The sequence below is a fragment of the Kwoniella dendrophila genome, chromosome 11, assembly GCF_036810415.1.
Source record: "Kwoniella dendrophila CBS 6074 chromosome 11, complete sequence".
NCBI lineage: Eukaryota > Fungi > Basidiomycota > Tremellomycetes > Tremellales > Cryptococcaceae > Kwoniella > Kwoniella dendrophila.
The window spans coordinates 347111-361341 of record NC_089486.1 but is presented as its reverse complement, the minus strand read 5'-3'; the positions used below and the strand labels follow the sequence as shown (position 1 = coordinate 361341).

General features: G+C 37.9%; 7 protein-coding genes across 7 annotated transcripts; 3 read left to right on the top strand and 4 right to left on the bottom strand.

Annotated features, from left to right (window-relative positions):
- Positions 1–161: 161 nt before the first annotated feature.
- Positions 162–1809, bottom strand: L201_007688 (uncharacterized protein; the record flags this gene model as incomplete). Its single annotated transcript, XM_066223394.1, has 5 exons — positions 162–937; positions 1026–1110; positions 1237–1411; positions 1554–1670; positions 1793–1809. The coding sequence occupies 5 exons, from the start codon at positions 1807–1809 to the stop codon at positions 162–164; spliced, it is 1170 nt and encodes a 389-aa protein (XP_066079491.1).
- Positions 1810–2307: 498 nt separating this feature from the next.
- On the bottom strand, positions 2308–5323 carry L201_007687 (uncharacterized protein; the record flags this gene model as incomplete). The annotated part of the gene is made up of 3 exons (XM_066223393.1): positions 2308–4658; positions 4750–5050; positions 5126–5323. 3 exons carry the CDS (start codon positions 5321–5323, stop codon positions 2308–2310), a joined length of 2850 nt encoding a protein of 949 aa, XP_066079490.1.
- Positions 5324–6214: 891 nt separating this feature from the next.
- On the top strand, positions 6215–8199 carry L201_007686 (uncharacterized protein; the record flags this gene model as incomplete). The annotated part of the gene is made up of 6 exons (XM_066223392.1): positions 6215–6398; positions 6481–6914; positions 6981–7084; positions 7157–7601; positions 7664–7835; positions 7910–8199. 6 exons carry the CDS (start codon positions 6215–6217, stop codon positions 8197–8199), a joined length of 1629 nt encoding a protein of 542 aa, XP_066079489.1.
- A 592-nt stretch (positions 8200–8791) lies between these two features.
- On the top strand, positions 8792–9043 carry L201_007685 (uncharacterized protein; the record flags this gene model as incomplete). The annotated part of the gene is made up of 1 exon (XM_066223391.1): positions 8792–9043. The coding sequence occupies one exon, from the start codon at positions 8792–8794 to the stop codon at positions 9041–9043; it is 252 nt and encodes an 83-aa protein (XP_066079488.1).
- A 120-nt stretch (positions 9044–9163) lies between these two features.
- On the top strand, positions 9164–10368 carry L201_007684 (uncharacterized protein; the record flags this gene model as incomplete). Its single annotated transcript, XM_066223390.1, has 5 exons — positions 9164–9286; positions 9523–9821; positions 9924–10182; positions 10235–10296; positions 10356–10368. 5 exons carry the CDS (start codon positions 9164–9166, stop codon positions 10366–10368), a joined length of 756 nt encoding a protein of 251 aa, XP_066079487.1.
- Positions 10369–10976: 608 nt separating this feature from the next.
- Positions 10977–11843, bottom strand: L201_007683 (uncharacterized protein; the record flags this gene model as incomplete). Its single annotated transcript, XM_066223389.1, has 1 exon — positions 10977–11843. The coding sequence occupies one exon, from the start codon at positions 11841–11843 to the stop codon at positions 10977–10979; it is 867 nt and encodes a 288-aa protein (XP_066079486.1).
- Positions 11844–12726: 883 nt separating this feature from the next.
- Positions 12727–13790, bottom strand: L201_007682 (uncharacterized protein; the record flags this gene model as incomplete). Its single annotated transcript, XM_066223388.1, has 2 exons — positions 12727–13583; positions 13739–13790. 2 exons carry the CDS (start codon positions 13788–13790, stop codon positions 12727–12729), a joined length of 909 nt encoding a protein of 302 aa, XP_066079485.1.
- Positions 13791–14231: the final 441 nt, after the last annotated feature.

The following is a 14231-nucleotide window of genomic DNA, read 5'->3' as shown; positions in this document are numbered from 1 at the left end:
TCCTAGACCCACAAAAGACTATCCGTAAAGAAGACAATGATCAAGGATGATACATCACTAATAAATAACTTACAACTCATTAACTGAAAACATGATTACGGTTGAAAGCTATAAATACAATGGATGGTATAAAAATCGTTGCGAGTACTCGTACAGTACGTCTAATCACTTCCGTAACCAGATAACAAACCTCCACTCAAACCACTAGAAGCTGTATTCAAAGGTATTCCGGTTGAATCTTCTTTCTTGGTGACAGTCATATTATTCATTATATTTCCTTTTATCTTTCCTTTCGTTTTAATGCCATCTAACAGATTTGTACTGCTCAATTTGACAGGAGTAGAATTTGTTGAAGATGTGGATGATGTAAATGAGACATCTGAAAAAGGATCATATTTCTTTCCTGTATTTTTCCTTAATACTGAAGCTAGATTTATGTTGGTTGGGCTGTCTAGAGCTTTTCCTTTCCCTTTTCCATTTCGATCAACGGAATTTCTAGTTGTGGGTACAGCTGGAGAAACTGATTTGTTGATCATTGGTGAACTACTTGATTCACCTTTATTCGTAAGACTGAATTTATTCTCTTGAATATTCTTCCATATTCGAGCTGACCTTTCATCCTGTTCCTTATTATCATTATCATTATCATCTTTATGTTGATAATTGAAATGAATTAATTCATTATTCAATCCATATTTCTCTTTCAATTCATCATCTTTTATTTGATTTTCCAAAGCTAATTTTTTATCTTCACGAAATTTTCTTCTTAATGAAGATGATATCAAATAAGGATCAGAATTTAATTTATTTGATTGTATTGTTAATTCTGTTATTCTTGATGTACCTCTTTTAGCCCATTTTTGTTGATCTATTGTTTTTTCAACTGCTAAGAATGGATCAATTGCACTAGGGTCAGATGCTGAAGGAGCTTCTGTATCTAAATTAGCCAAAGGGAGAATTCATGAGTTAGTTAATTATGACATTTATCATTAGATACGTGGTTGATTACAAATAAGTCAGCTTACCATGAACAGCAAATCCACCATTCTCTTCAGGATTCCAATCTTCATCTTTCTTTCTTGCTCCTTCATGTACTACATAAGCAGCGTTCTATACCAAAGTGAAATAATGTTGATTAGCACATCGTTTCTACGCTATTAATGATGGCATTGATGGATAATTGAGAAAACAACGACTGTCTTTCACCAAGTGTTCTGCCAAGTAAGCTCAACTCACCTTTGGATCTGTTCTAATCTCGAACCAACCATCACATAAATGACATTTGCATTTGAATGCAAAAATTGGTGAGCTATAATAATTGCCAACTTTTTGTTTCCTTGCATTATATCTTACACCAGCACCTATATGTGCATTACATGTTCCACACCATATATTAAATGGTAATTCGAATCTACAATGAAAGGATCTACAGCATCAGTATAATTGTATTCATAGTACAAGAGGCTGAAAGGTCATTGGAGCTTTCATCATTGAAAACATTGTAAAGCTTGGTTTTGACGCAGCTCAAGCTTGTAAACACTGGGGCTACTCACCTAACAACCAATATCCCTTTATCTATATCTTTAGCTCTGACCCCTAAAGCATGTTTTTTGCCTTGATGAGAATTTAGGGTTGAATTTTTTCTCGGATCATAGTCAGGTGGGATGTATCTATTTCACCATAAAATACTGTTGAATTAGCATGCGTTCATACTAATACTGGTCTCACATAGATGAAGCGAACTTTTGACAACTAATTGATGAATATTTGACTTGAAAAGGCAGAGACATACCTATTAAGACCTTGCATGCTGTCCTACTATATCAAAGCTGCCGGGAGTTAATGATTGCACTACAGTGTGATCATCTACCTTATGACGAAGGGATATGAATATTGTGGTACAGGATCTTCAGTATGTAGAAGAGTGTGGTGAAGAAGAATAGATACAGACAAAGCACTCAATCGCGAAGAACGGAGATTAGATAAGACATGAGAAACATTAGGAACACTTTTTGCTGTCTTGGTTTTTTGGGTGGCAAAAGGGCGCCATGTGGCAGAATACTTCATGATCCAAAACTGCTTACAACTATCAGACTTTGCCTGCATGCATGAATGTACAGTCAATGGATGGATGAAGAAAACAAGTCATGCATCAAAAACATCAAAAAAGTGTGAGTTTTCCATGATCGATAACGAATAAACTATAAAACAGGCTACAAACGTATTTTTGAGGAAAGTCATTCTGGACCAGCCAGAAAAGAAAATATCAATCACTACAAATAGATAATATTCTAACCTATATCCTTCTTAAATTGCTTTATCACTATTTTGACTTTCTTCATTAGTAAGATTAACTACTCTTAACATACTTGATCTTCTTTCGAAATCAATTGGACTACCATTATTTCCAGCCATATCAGTGTTAGCTATATTTGAAGGTCCACTTGACCTTCTCATACCTTGAGTATAAGATAAAGAGATATTTCTTGGTGTAGGTGTAGTTTGACCTGAAGATAAAGGTGATTGATCTGAATTTGATGAACCTCTTCTTTGCATTGGTGTTATAACTGAGTTGATCAATTGTCGATTAACAGGTTGTGAAATTGATCTCATACCTTGTTGTTGATGTTGTTGTTGTTGTTGACCTTGTTTTAAAGGTTGGAAAGGTAAAAATTCAGGTCTTCTTTGTGAAGGTGAATGAACTAATCTAATTGTACCAACTTCTGAAATTGATGATGAAGATCTATTTGATTGATATGACATTGATGAAGTAGGTCTTCTAGGATATTGACTTTGACTTTGATTTTGGAAATCTAATGGTGGAATTGATGGAACAGGTGAAATTGGTCTTGGTGATTCAGATCTTACGATTCCACCATAAATTTCACCCACATTAACCGAACCTCTGGATGATTGTCCTTGTCCATGAGCATGTGAATGTGAATGCGATTTTAATTGAGCAGTAGGTGAGATTGATCTAAAAGCTGGTTTTGTTTCTAATTCTTTAGCTAAATTATCCCAACTTTGATCAATTTTATTATTATCATTAGGTTTAGATCCACCTATAGCAGATGAAGTAGAAGGAATCATAGCTGGATAGTTGACAGACAAGTTACCGTTGTTACCATTTGGTGTTGAAGGTACAGTAGCAGGTTGAACGAATAGAGAAGGAATCAAAGGTTCTTGGTGTGTAGCAATATTTGACGAACCTAATCTACCAACAGAAGGAGGTAAAATACCATTATCACTATATAACATTTCAGAAGTATAACCTTGATTTTCTAAACCATTGTTATTAGTTGTTTGAGGGGCAGCAATAGGGAAATCAAAAGTTGAAGTGGCTATAACAGCATGATCACCGAAAGGAGAAACAGAATTATTGTTGACAGATAAAGTATGATTGACATCATCATTAAAAGGAGAACCTGTTTGTTGCTTTGACTCGTCGAGTTTACCGAGGCCAAAATCAATTTCTTCCCAATTCATCTGTCTATTATTACTATTATTCTCTTTATCGGTATAATTACCATTATTGCTGTTGTTGCCAAAAGTAACTGATCTTGAATTTGTTACAGCAACCATTTCTCTAGGTGGTACATATGGTATAGCATCTTCATTTTCGTCATTTGATCCAAACGAATTGTTTGATATTCTAGAAACCATTCTTGATAATCTATTTGTAAAGAAATTACCTTGTACTTCATTGCCATCTTTACCATTTATAAATGGGTATTGATTATTTGCTTGAGTACGTTTTTTATTTGTGATTCTTGAGAATATTCCTTTTGTAGCATTACCGAAACCAAATGCGCCTTCATCTTCTTGTGAAGAGAATGAGAAGTGTCTGGCCATTCTTCGTTTCTTGATTAATCTCATTCTTCTTCTGATCAAGTAAACAATCAAGGGTGACAAGATTAAAGCGATAATTATAACTGGTACAGTGATACTGGCGATTTTCTTCGATGAACTTCCTCCATTATTATCATTCGTAGATTTATCTTTAGCAGTGGTTACGTTGTTTCCGGTTGAACCAGTTGAAGTACTCGTGTAAGGTTCAAGCATATTTGAATTCCATTGATTCTTCCAAGACCAATTAGAACCAGTTGGATCCCTTAAATCTAAATAATAGATATCTGATCTTGGACTACCTTTCGAAGATAAACCAAAAGCGGTGATCATAACACCCTGATCAGTCATGACTGAAGTATGATATGATGTCGCAGATGATGTAGGTGGTTGTAGATTTGACGGTGTAGACCATGTCCATGTAGTTGTATTCAAGAACGATAATAAATTTGATGATGTACCTGATGATGAATCAGTTGATCCACCATGTAAGACCAAAATATCTAAATTTGGATGTGCAACTAAGCTTGCTCCTACCCTGCCAGAAGGTATATCACCACTAGTCACTTGTGAATTCCATCCATTCGATGAATCCCATACTCCAACAGTAGTCATATCTACAAATTCACCAGAAGATGTTTGTCCACCAGTCAAGTAGATTTTTCCATCTGTTCCTGTAGTCAAAGCGAAATCTGATACTGCTAAAGAAGATCCGGTGAGAGAGGTCGGAAGACTTCTGGATGATATGAGAGAAGAAGATGATAAAGGTAAGGAAAGAACATCTGAGGCTGGGTATGAATTTGTGGATGAAGCTAGTTAGGAAAGCAAATCAGCATTTATGCCACCCATCATTCGGTAGATGGATAGCATACACAAGACGTGGTATCCTGAAGTATTACTTACAGCAAACGTATTTATCCGCAATCCCACCAATGACCAGAATATCGGAATTTCCACTTGAATCTGTCACATATGCAGCACCTGCACCTCTTCGCCTTAAAAACTTATTAGGTGTTGTTGAAACCCAACCATCATTGTTATCTAAATTGAGTGTATGGGTTGTTGCATCTGAACTACAGGATGATGTGATTCCACCTGTGACCACTAATGATGATCCGCTAGGATTCAATACCATAGAGGCGAAGGCGTGAGGTGGTAATCCATCTGAAGATGCTGTTGAAAATGAAGCACTGGATGAATTGAGCTGCATAAAAGAGGAAAGATCAGTTTCATCATTACTTTGTGAAGCTTACATGTTATGATTTCATTCAGCACTCACTGATAGAACCAAAACATCGTTTGTGATTTGACTACCTGAAGTAGGTACTTCACCACCGACAATATACATTGATTGTTTTGATTTAACATAAACAGCTTGATGTCCCCATCTTGCAGTTGGTGTTAAAGCTAAAACACCTGGAATAGTAGCCAAAGCAACTGCATATGCCGCAGGCATAATTGACGATTTGCTGTTCATGCTGTTCTAGTGGAAGGTCTGTATGTTTAGATGAGATACGAGATTGAATGAATATAAATAAACCTCTTCAAGAGGTATCTGCAATTTGAGAGTTCCCTTAGTTTAGTCTTGCTAGTTTTCTATTTGTTTGTCCCAGGTGCGAATGAGATAATAAGGATGATTTGCTGACCTGCAGCTGAGTGAGGATGGCGATGATAGCGAAAGGATGATTAGGGGAGTTAGCAGTAAAAAAGAAGCAACAATAAGAGTCGAAAAAATAGAACATCAAAATTTGTAGAGATCCCATCCTTTGCATTCAGTAAGACACGCATCATCAATACTTGCCAGTAATCCTCATGATCTTTCATGTCTTCCATTTAGTTCTCAGTCTAGTATCTGAATATTTTTGGTAATTTCCATGGTTGAGATTGACATAACTGATGAAGTATATCAATTTTATGTTAATAATGTTCGTGAATGATTTTTCAACATGATGAATTCAGGGTTTGACTTTTTGAAGATGGCTTGTACTGTACAGTGGAAAATAGAGATTGATAAGATTGCCACTTTTGCCACTTACCACTAAATCCGACGGAGATATAGATGATAATAGATAGATACTTGACCTCGTGTTTTGGGATTTTTGGAATTTTGATTATTTTGATATTTTGATACAAAGAAGTCAAGGTTAACAAAAGTTAACCTAATTGCATATAGGTGTTTTAGTATATCTTCGTACATCTTTATTGTCCTTATCACCATCTCACCTCCAGAATAAAAAGCACATATAGTCAGCTGAATCGCTCACTCCGTGCAAATCTTCGACTGAACGGATATCTATCTTAACCGTTGAACCGTTATATACTTCAATAACTCATCTCCTCCACTTACATCAGTAACACAAGATTCGAAATGTCTGACGTTAAACAAGAAGTTGAAGCTACCGCTGCTGCCATGGAAGTTGAAGTTAAAGAAGCTCCTTCTGCTTCTGATGTAAAACCAGAAGTAAAAGAGGAAGAACTTGGTCCTATTCCTACTGTAGAAGGTAAATCTGAAGAGGAAGTACAAGATTTACTCGCCAAAGCCGCTAAACAAAGTAAGTTATAATCAAAGTGCTATCCTAGTTAAATCGAACGTACAGCTGATATATGCTGATCCCTCTCTTTCCTCTCTCGTAGTCTATTTCTACTTCTCCGATTCAAATTTACCGGTTGATAAATACTTTTTCTCTTTAACATGTTGTAACACAGAAGGATGGGTACCATTAAAAACAATCTTAACATTCAAGAGAATGAGAGAATTCAATGAATTGGGTTTACCATTTGTTGTATATGCATTAAAGAAGAAAATCCAAGAAGAAGGTAAAGATCCATTAATTTCAATTTCAACAGATAATGAAAATGTTAAAAGAAAAAGGCCTTTGGAACCAAATGCTACAGCATGGTCAAGATCAGCCTATGTAAAAGGCTTCGGTGAAGATGATGTAGAAAATAACAAACAAGAAAAAATCGAACAATACTTTGACCAATTCGGTAAAATCAATGCAGTAAGAATGAGAAGAGGTGATTTAGAAGATAAAGGTCCTTCAGGTAAAGGTAAAGGTAAATTCAAGGTAAGTTATTGGGTTCTTTATTGATGTGAAAGATTTTGGCTCATGACCATACGATGTATCTTATAGGGATCTGTATTCGTTGAATTTGGTTATGAGAAAGATTTAAAGAGTTTCTTAGAATTAGAATCAATCCCTCAATATGCTGATGAAGAAATGTCAAAAATGTCAAAGTGAGCTTTCACTTTCTGTTTTATGTATATTGCAACGGTGTAAGTAAACTGATTGATTTTGCTTTTTGGCAGAGACGAATACGTGAAGATGAAAGCAAAAGAGAAGGGTATTCCAGATAGTGAAATTCACAAAGGTGGTAAACCAGATGGAAAGAACCGAGATGCTGGGCGAAAATTCAACGCTTTCAAAGAAATGGATAAAGCCAAAAAAGGTATTTTACCTTCTCTCGCTAAGATTGGTGACGATGTCGCTGTAGTTGGTGTTAGACCAGGATTCTCAAATGGTGCTGAAAAATCATCAAGAAAGAGAGATAGAGAAGATGATGGCGAAGAAAGAGATGGTAAAGAAGCTAGAAAAGAAGAACCTAAAGCTCTCACTATAGAATACAAAGGTGCTACTTTAGAATGTGATCGACATACTGGTAAAATACTTGACCCATCTAAAGTTCCCTTCGATAACAACGCCGCTATCAAATTCATCAGTCACGGTGAAAATGGTGATTGGAAAGAGCTCAAAGTAAGTTATCTGTCGAGACCTAAAATACATCTTTAGCTAATAATAAATCGTACAATCTATAGGCACAAGTTGCTAAAGTCATCGAAAACCCCTTCCTTGCCTTCCCACCAGGATCCAAATCCGGTACAGTCGCCAAAAGTGATAGTACCGTTATTTCAGATGAGGAATTGACTAAACTTAGAGATGAGAAGATGCCTTTCGGTGGTGCTGAAGTAGAATGGGCACGAATGGATGGTAAGTCGATTTGCATCAGAACGATAAGTCAGAAAAGGTTCAATAACTAACAATCGCTTTTTCACAATCTACAGAGGAAGAACAACGATCATTCTGGACAACAAGAGCAAACTTCCAAGGGAAACTAGCTGCTGACAAACTTAACGAATCACAAGAAAAGAATAGATCTCATGGTGGAAAGAGGGATTTCAAAGGTGGTAGAGGACGTGGAGGACGAGGTGGTGGTAGAGGATTTAGAGGTAGAGGTGGTAGAGGTGGTGGTGGAAGAGGTGGACATCGTGATAGAGATGGTGGAAATAGGGGTGAAAGATCAGCTGCTGATCCAGCTAGTTCATTACCACCTTCTCTTGGTACTGGTGCATAAAAACTGTAAATAAACACTTTTAATGGTTTCTTTATTTGCTTTCTTACATATTCATCCTGTTTTTACACACATATTTTAACAGCATAATCTTTTTTCTCAATCTCTTCCATACTTTCGGTTCATACGATGATGTTTGTTTCATGTCTCGAAATGAATGGCAAACCATGCATAAACATAGTGCATGCGACAGAAAGAATGAAATTTTGATCGGAACATTTTGAATAATCGCTAAACAAAAAGCTTTTTTCGAATAATAGTGAGTTTCACTTTATTGTTCTTAGACGTTTCCATCAAACTTGGCTTCACTCCTCAATCATGATAAATTACTGACATGAATGCACTATCATAGGGCTGTCTTATCTACAATTTGATTGATTGATCAACCTGCTAATGAAAGTACAACCACTGATTAATCATACCTTTTGACAGCTTTACATGATCCCAATCACATATAGTATAGCTTAAACTATATGCGCCCAGAATCAAGCTCAATCACTAAAACTTGCTTCAATCCCAGCCATCTGACGAACAGACAGACCGATATATATATATACATATGTACTGATTAACACACTTGAAATAGCTTGCCAACATGTTTTCTCAGAAATCGAATATACCTCTTGGACCGGGTGGTCAAAAACCCTCTTCAACAGGATTACCTACTTCATCATCATCATCATCAGCAGCAGCGAAACCTCCTCAACCACAACAATGGAGTAAATCATTCAAGCCACAACCGAACCAAAATATGTTTTTAGATGATGTATCAGATTGGCCACCTAAAAATCGACCCAAACCACCTGCTTTACCAATAGATCAACTGAATTTACCTATACCGGATTGACCAAGTAAAAAAAGTAAAAAGGGATTATATGGAATACAACCACCCAATGCAATCAATTCACATTCTCAAGCACAAAGTATTCCTGGTGGAATAGAACAAGGAAATGGACAAGGTGATTTTATGGAATTACCTCCCACTTGGGGTTGGGGTTATGATAAGAAGAAACCATCGTTGATGAATAGATTATTTGGAAAGAAAGTAGAATGGCACGAGGAAATGTATGGGTACCCAGAAATAAAAAAGGTGAGTCAACTTGACTAGGGTATGTCGATCATTTGGTGTGTAAAGAGGGTCTGTGCGTTATTATGATGACAGCTGACGATATCATTTCTGATTATTCCCTCCTCTCTGCCCTATCTTTGTATCTCTGTCTTTTTGCCTTTCTCTTTCACTCTTTACTGTTTTAATAACCCTATCATATCGCTTCATACTCTATTCTCTCTTTACGTTCCACGCCATTACCACTAAAAACATTAAAGCCTAAAAAAACGAAATATGGCAAATCAAATCTATATCCCTTATCCGAACTGCCTATATCAATAGATCAACCACCACCACCAATAATGCCATACAAAATGCCACATTTTAGACCAAACTATCCAGAAAATTTCGATTATTTACCTAAATCAATCCAAAAAAACTATATGAAGGAGAACAAAAAAAGAGAAAAACATTGGAAAAAAGCTCAAAAGGAACAAGAGAAATTGTTTAAGATACAAATGAAACAATGGGAAAAGGATCAAAAAGAAAGATTAAAATTGGAAAAATTGATGTTGAAGTGAGCTTTATGCCAAATCACTCACAGAACTCGGTTGTGATATCTATGTTGATCTAGTCTATACGAATGACTGATATTGACAATTAGTTTCCCATACCGCAGAAAGAAAGAAAAAGACGCAATGTGGCATTATCGACATCCCACTCAACCTCATCCACCTAATATCCCTCATTCCCTCCCACATCAAAACGTCAGGAAACCGCCTAATATCGCCAAAACAACCAATAATCCCAATACAGATCTTAACAATCCATACAACTTTATGTTACTACCCGCTACTGAATTCGGAGTTAGACGACCTTTCAATCCTATGATAGGTGGTACGGAGAAATGGCCTAACATGAGTAGGACGATGACGCATGTAAGTCTTCTTGTGTGGATACGCATTCAACGCTTACTGTTCTGTCTGAAAGGCACTTCTGGATATGAATAGAGAAGAGCAATTGCATGCTTATCATGCCTCGTTGTTACATACGTAGGTGATTACATTTAACATTTGTTCTTTGATGATGGCTGACCCTACGTTGCTTATAGTCCAAATTGGTGAAAGTCAGAAATATAGATCTGCGGAAGGTAACTTGTCAGGGAACGTCCATATTCTTATCGGTGTACCCTTACGATCCATGGTTGAGTTGGGATTTCGATAATTATGAGATAATACTGTAAAAGGCTGAATCAAGCTAAAGAAATGTACAATATCGAGCCGCATTTTTGTGTATGTATTTTTTATCCTCTTTTGCGCCACTAATGTGTCGAGAAGTTGATGACATTCCTCATGAATTCGCAAGTGTTCTAGGCCTGATCCCCAATTGCGTCAGAGTTGTTGACTTGAACCCTCTTCCTGGTCCTTTCGATATGACCATTGAGTCTGTTGAAGCTTCTGATATTTGTAATTCAATTGCCCAGGTTGGCAGCTGACGTACATATTTATATCGCATCACATATACGCAATGCATATACACACAAAAGTTGTAAGAGGAATATGTCACCACATGAACCTTGATACACTGAACTGATCATATCCAGCCAAATGAACAAGCAACCGAACAAGTTCCCGCGTTCTAATCCGATTGCTCCAATACTTCAAAACTTGACTATGCACTATCATACTCGTACAGTATGTACAGTATGGATCTTCATACGGCCGATGAGACATCAATCCTTGAGCTTTCTCAATCTAAACGTCTTCTCCTGGTGTCCCCCTCGGGTTCGCTCGTCTGTGTCTGTATCTGGCGGTTGCACCTTTCTTAATCTCTCTGTGTGTTTCTGCACATGGACGACAGATGTCGTTTCTTTTCTCGTAATTCTCAGATTATAGATGGTTCGGTGCTCCGCATGCTCTATCGAAGACGGATTGAAATTTGATAGTGTGTACACCAGAATATCGTCTCGATATTTGCATTCAAGTAATGTACTGATTGTTACCTTATTGGCATCCCGATTTTCGGTCTGCCGGACTCTAGTTGAGTCTACAATGTTATCTAGTGTTTCTTTATCATTAATATCGATTGTAGCTTCTTCGTCAGCCTTTAATATGGATACTGAAGTAGTCGTAGGTCGAGCATGTTGCTTGTATTTATATTTCATCCAAGCATAGTAATGCATTTCGGCAAATCGTTTTCGGATTTTGTCGTTAATCCAAAACCTGTCCCTGTTGTTCTGCTGAGACTTGCTTGCGCCACTCGATTGACCTGCGATCTGCTGAGTATTGGGTGATGACAGTCGGTTGTCCCTAGTGTTGTTGTTGGCGTAGGGATCCATGTCATCGATCTTTCGGCCATCATTATTATTCGGTTCAAATGTAAAGTTTTGTACAAACTCGAGACAATCCGTTGGTGAAAGTGATTGTAAAGATGTAAGTTTCAAGGCATCTTCATCTTTGTCTTCATCTCCGCCATCATCTTCATTTTGACCATCACAGAACTTGGAATTGAATTCAAATTCCCGTACGAAAGTTTCCAGTTCATCAGCGGACAGTGATTCGAGAGAATTTAGGTCACCGGCTAATAATTGATTATCCATTATTTTGATCGTGTGTGAAGAACAGATTAAGTTATTCAATTAATATCAATCTAGTAGATAGAGGCTGAACAACCTGAATGATTGCACTTGACTCACTATAATCTAAATACTTAGACAAGAAGAAGGAAAAATGCGAATGACAAACCTACACCTTCAGAGGTTTGTATAGGATATGAAGAATGAGGGAAAGTTGAAGGTCACTCCCACTCAAGACCCATAAAGCGAATACATTACTGTTCTCGTATCCTGTATGAAAGGATTTTCGCGCCACACACGAACACTTCGAGTGCCGTTCAAAGGTGGGTCTCAAGACAACAAAAGTAGCATGGAAATACTCTTCCTTTGAAATGAAAAAACCCTGGCGAAACCATCGTAATACGCAATGGACGACTTACTTCTACCATGCGTCAGACCATAAAAGAAGGGACACGATCCTTTGAGCTTTAGAGGGAATTTACCCACAGGCAAAAGGATTACGAGAACCGCTTGGACACAATCAGGAGAAGAAAGGTAACAATTGTCGCTCCATGTGGCCATTTGAGTACCTTGAGATAGGTAAGGAGAAATAACTACAGAATTTAACATCGGTTAGACCGCCTCGGTCGGACGACGCTTAACTGATGAAGAGTGTAAAATGATGAAACGGAAATGAAGGTCCATATGTCAGATGAGAAACACCTAGATACTGCACAATTAAAGTCACTGATGCCTGAATGATTCAACAGAATTCAAGTTTGACAGTGTACTTTCCATTCGGAGCGTATGAAGTGCAGTCATACCTGACTGTGTATGTAATCATTTCCTCTTCAAACTTCCAAAGCTCTGCATGCTATACATTCGCATTGATGATCTGCAATATCGGGATACATATAACAGTATGGTTTTATGCAGAACCGGGAGTGTGTTTAGCCCTGCATTTCCTGGTTCTTTCAGTTGCTTCAAGTCTGCGAGAATTAGCACATGATTTGCAGAAAAGATTCTTTCTCAGTTCTACAGTAGCCATATTGTAACATGAACCAACTCTAGGATCATCTTTCCAAACGGAAAGGTGCCCCGACGCACTTGATGCCATGGTTGATGGGTTTCCCCCTTGGTGTTGCATAACGAATTGTGTTGGTTTTATACGAGGCTGGCATGAGCCTGAGCCTGAGTCTGAGTCTGAGGCGGGGGTGAAAGAGGGAGACTTTAAGCGTGAGCGAGACGATCCTCGTCGGTATGATCTTCCCGTATGGCATGATGTGACTGGGAAGTAACCTGATTGTTCCAATTTTTTCTCATCGGTGTAGGCGATGGCAGATATACCATCAATATAGTTCGACAGATAATTGTCTTCCATCATTTCCTCTTCTCTACCTTTGATATTAGAATAATCAATCGCATTTTTCAATTTGTACACTAAGAAATGCTTATCTGCGGCTGTCATAGTAGTACTGACTAAAGTACCGTCTTCAGCTACTTCTTCGTCCAAAATAACCCTTTCTAGATCCACAATTTCGAGTAGTGAGTGATTGTCAAATAAAGCCTGGTCTTCTACTGGTATAGTCACGAAAGTAGTTGTCGGCCACTTACTACTACTACCTAATGAGGTGCGCGACTTGTAAATTCCGATTTGCATCTTTATCAAGTCTCTCATAGGTGTAGGTGAGACTCGAGGTCGTCTTCGTTTAACGTCCTTTTTACCTTTGGTTTCTGTGCTTTGAAGAGAAGCTGAATCGTCTAACTCGGAAATGGAAGTGGCATCTGAGGAATTGCCCGAAAAATTCAAGTCAACATCGGAACCTCTTGGCCGATGGCCTCATCATTAGCGGAGTCTTCTGGAGGAAGTAGTCTCAGTCCCGGGATAGTTGTGTTGCTGTTAGGACTATCATATCCTAAATAGGATGATAGAGATTTACGAAGTCTATCTTCGACTTCCTGGAGGGAATCTGTCCTTTTTGGCGGGGCCATGATGTATTAAAATTGTTGCAATTATACTACTGAAGATAATTACAAAGCAACAAACGTTATACAATGACAACGAAGTAGTGAGACCTGGCAAGCTTGGTCCTCATTCAATGGTACCCAACATCGTGGCTATGGCCTCTCTGAAGGTAAGCGCGGAGTGAGAAACCTCGAGCAACTAAGGTTATATTTAGCTCAATGGTGGCGATGTCGCTCCTTTAGATCCTGACGGTAGGGAAGCTCCATCACAAAAGCTAAGCTATGCGACAACGCGTTTACAAAGGAGAGTCTGGTCATCAAAGGTGGATTGCGTAAGCGGCTTGTGGCCGTTGATACTGTACTATAGATTTTGCTTGGGTTGGTATCCACCACACTCGTCGAGGTACTTAGATATCACTGATTGTACTGTTGAACATATTGTGAAACATGATTACACACAATATATAT